At 29.8% G+C, this 3676-nt stretch overlaps 1 protein-coding gene across 1 annotated transcript; it reads left to right on the top strand.

Annotated features, from left to right (window-relative positions):
- The first annotated feature begins 1450 nt into the window (after positions 1 to 1450).
- Positions 1451 to 2537, top strand: LOC120067712. Its single transcript, XM_039019262.1, has one exon. It carries the CDS (start codon positions 1522 to 1524, stop codon positions 2056 to 2058), a length of 537 nt encoding a protein of 178 aa, XP_038875190.1. The 5' UTR covers positions 1451 to 1521; the 3' UTR covers positions 2059 to 2537.
- The last annotated feature ends 1139 nt before the right edge of the window (positions 2538 to 3676 follow it).

Raw genomic sequence — 3676 nt, 5'->3', positions numbered from 1 at the left:
AAAAATAAATTCCTTTTAATTCTTTAAACTCAAAAAAGAAAAAGAAAAATGAACACGGATTAATATTAGGAGAAAAAGAATTAAATAAATTTCATTTAATAAGTATTTAAAAAAAGAAAAGAAGTATAAGGCGGCGGTGAATACACGCGATGGTCAAAACAAAGCGGTTGTTTAAGCGGCGACTGGCGTTTCCGTATGGACGTGTCTCTTCTGTTTGGGTCCCACGCGCTTTTACAGCTTCATACAAAATCAATCTTTCCCTTCACCTCACGCGCTCTTCATTTTACACGTATTCTCTTCCTTCCATCCCTTTTCTTCAATTCACTTCAAATGGTAATTATCTTTTTTTTTTTTTTTTTTTTTCTAATTCTAACCTTGCTATTAAACTTTTATGCACATATCAAAATTAAGTAACACAATGTCACTAATTCAATATTGCTCTAAAAAGTAGACTATTCGTTTAATAATTCAATTTTTTCACTCTCTTTTATCCTCTTATAATTTTTTATATATTTTTCTAAAATTGGAATCGATAGTAATAAGAAAGACTCAAACATCTAATCTCTAAATCCAACAATCATATAACATAACAAGTGAGAAGTATGATTACTAATCTTATAATCTGTTTTCAATTTAGTCTTTGAATGTTTTCAAGATTTTTAATTGAGTTGTATAACGTATCTACATCATAACTCATCGAAAAGACTTGCCCTTTTGTCAATTCTTCATAACTTAACGAAAATGTTGAGATGGTAATTTTATAAATATATGGATAAAATGCCAACAATGATCAATATTTTTAAAAGATATAAAAATAAAGAATAAAAAATAGTCTAGATTAATAAATTAGTATTTTATAACATATTTATTATTTATATTATATTTACAATAGTGACATTTTATTAGTGAGCTTATATGTTTTATTGAGTTTTGAATTCGATCATCAACTAATACATTACAAAAATATTAAGAAACACAAACGTAAGAAACCATTCTAAGTAAAGAAAAAAGAGTGAAAAAGATAAAAACTCTTCCACCATATAATTGGTAAGCAAGTGAAATAGAAAATTATAACATCACCTTATATTTATATATACTTTATGAAGCAGATTATCGAATAACAACTAGACTCCACCAAAATATTGTTTATAATGAAAATATTATGGACATTTGGGACAATGAGTTAGATTATAGTCCTAAATTATTATAGTTAATTATAGTTGGTGTAAATTATTTTAGTTTAGATTATAATAATATATAGTTGAGGTGTAAATTATTTTAGTTTGAAAAGGAAAGGTAAAATAGTTATTATATTTTGATGATGCTTGCCCTAAATCCCCCAAGTATATGACATGTCTCGGAAAATTAATACCATACTTTACATTAAGATAAATAAATAAATAAATAATGTTAAATTTACGGCTGCCGTTACTATATAAACCTTTCTCCCTTCTCTTTAACCAAAACTTGAATCCTTCCTCTGTTTCTGTTTCTTCATCCGTATCTCTCTCAAGATCATCCATGGGGAATTACATTTCTTGCGCCTTATCAACGCCGTTGATCAAGAATTCCAAGGCGGTGAGGGTCGTGCTTCCAGGCGGCGAGGTCCGGCAGTTCCGGGAGCCAGTGAAGGCGGCGGAGCTCATGCTCGAATGTCCCAGTCACTTTCTCGCCAACGCTCAATCTCTCCACATCGGTCGCAGATTCTCCGCCCTCGCCGCCGACGAGGAGTTGGAGTTTGGAAACGTCTACCTGATGTTTCCGATGAAGAGAGTTAACTCTGTTGTCACAGCGGCGGATTTAGCCACTTTCTTCATGGCAGCCAACTCCGCAGCTAGGCGGATTTCGAGCGGTAAGGTTAGGGTTTTACAGGAGAATTGGAATCAGCAAGAATCGGTTGAAGAATCGGAAGCGAGACCGAGAATTAGCGATGGGAATGAGGGACCGAGGTTGAGTTTGGAAGGAATCGAGGGATTTCCGATGCATCGATTGTCGGTTTGCCGGTCGAGGAAGCCATTGTTGGAGACCATTAAAGAAGAACATATCAGGTCAAGATAGGAAAATTTTCAATACATTGAATGGAAATTGAACTTCAATTTTTTTGATCTGAATCTGATATGATCTCGACTTTTGAAGAAGAAGATGAATTCTTCGGCGGAGGGTTGAAAATTCCATTGTGTGTGGAACAAGCTGAAGTTATTTAATGGCAAAACGAAGTCGTATTGGGCTCATCCCTCCCTTTTCCAACTCTATTCCCATTCTTATTCATTATTGGCCTCAAAATTGCCAATTTACTCCGATTGTTAAAAAAAAAAATGCCGATCGGTTTATATAATAATAACCAAATACGGTGTGAGGGAAATTCTTGGAGATTATTTTTCTTGTTTATATATATTTTTAATTTTGAGTTATATATTTTAAAAATTAACTATAGCTAGGGAAATAAAAATGAAACTAGTTACATTGGTAAATTGTAACCGACTATTAATATCAAGTCGACGAGTAAGTTAACTAATGTGTTTTTATGAAAAAAAAAATGTAACCAATGAATTTGATTAATGTATAGTAATTGAAAAGTAAAAATGCATTTGTATTAAAGAGAAGTTATATTTGCAATTACTTTTTAATGAATGTTATGTTTATTCATACCTTGAGATGTGGTCGAGGTTTGTATTTTAGCATTATTATTATTGTTAATATTATTATTGAGAAAGGTATTGTAGAATGACCATTTATTAAAGCATATATTTTAAAAGATTTAAATATTAAATTAAAATTTTTTTTTCTCCCTCACTATCCTTTTCTCTTCTCGAGAAGGAGAAAGAGGAAGAAGAGAGAGAGAAAAAGAAAAAAGGGAAAAAAATGTTTTTTTTAATTTAATAATTAAAAATAAAAAATAGTTTATTCTACCAAAAGTTTAATTTTTTCTATATATTGAATTTTAATCAAAAGAAGAGCCTTGAGAATGGAAAAAAAAAAAAAAAGGAAAAAGAGATTGGTTTGGGGCTTAAGTTTGTTGGATCTAAATCATAAATCTTAACTAATTTCATAATATATCTATTTATATGATGGTGATTTTGGACCTTAATTTCAAAAAGAAAAAAGAATCCAAGGAAAAGTGCAAATGCAATCTCAACTGACAAAGATGACCGAATCAAATTTTTACATTTTAATTTAAATTTTGGTTAAACTTTGCTTTTCTTTGATTGTAGTCTTTAATTTTTTTTTTTTTTACCCATAATCTCAAATTAACCAATTTTAATTAGTTAATTAATTAACATATTGATGATAACAAACCTGGCTTGAAGTGTCCACTAACTCCTTCCAACTGAGTGACACATGGGTTAAAAATGAATTTAATATTATTATATTATTTTATGTTTGTACTAAGAGTTAGTTTTGGACACATGGTGATTTTTGTTTTTTTGTTGGATTTTAAAAAATAATTTTAAAAGAAAAAAATTAATAATATATTTTGTCTGTGTTGATAGTTAATTTAGTTTAAAATCCCAACTATTGATTTTTCTTTTCTAGATTCAATTGCCCAAATTAATTGTGATTTTCAACCATTTTTCCACTCTATTTAAATTCATATTCTTCTCCAAATTATAACAACAATTTTTATTATTTTCAATCCTCCACAACTCATTAAGCCACCATGATTGTCTTCATTTTC

The sequence above is a fragment of the Benincasa hispida genome, chromosome 12, assembly GCF_009727055.1.
Source record: "Benincasa hispida cultivar B227 chromosome 12, ASM972705v1, whole genome shotgun sequence".
Taxonomy (NCBI): Eukaryota; Viridiplantae; Streptophyta; class Magnoliopsida; order Cucurbitales; family Cucurbitaceae; genus Benincasa; species Benincasa hispida.
The sequence above is the reverse complement of the archived record's forward strand: the minus strand, read 5'-3'. Positions and strand labels throughout refer to the sequence as shown.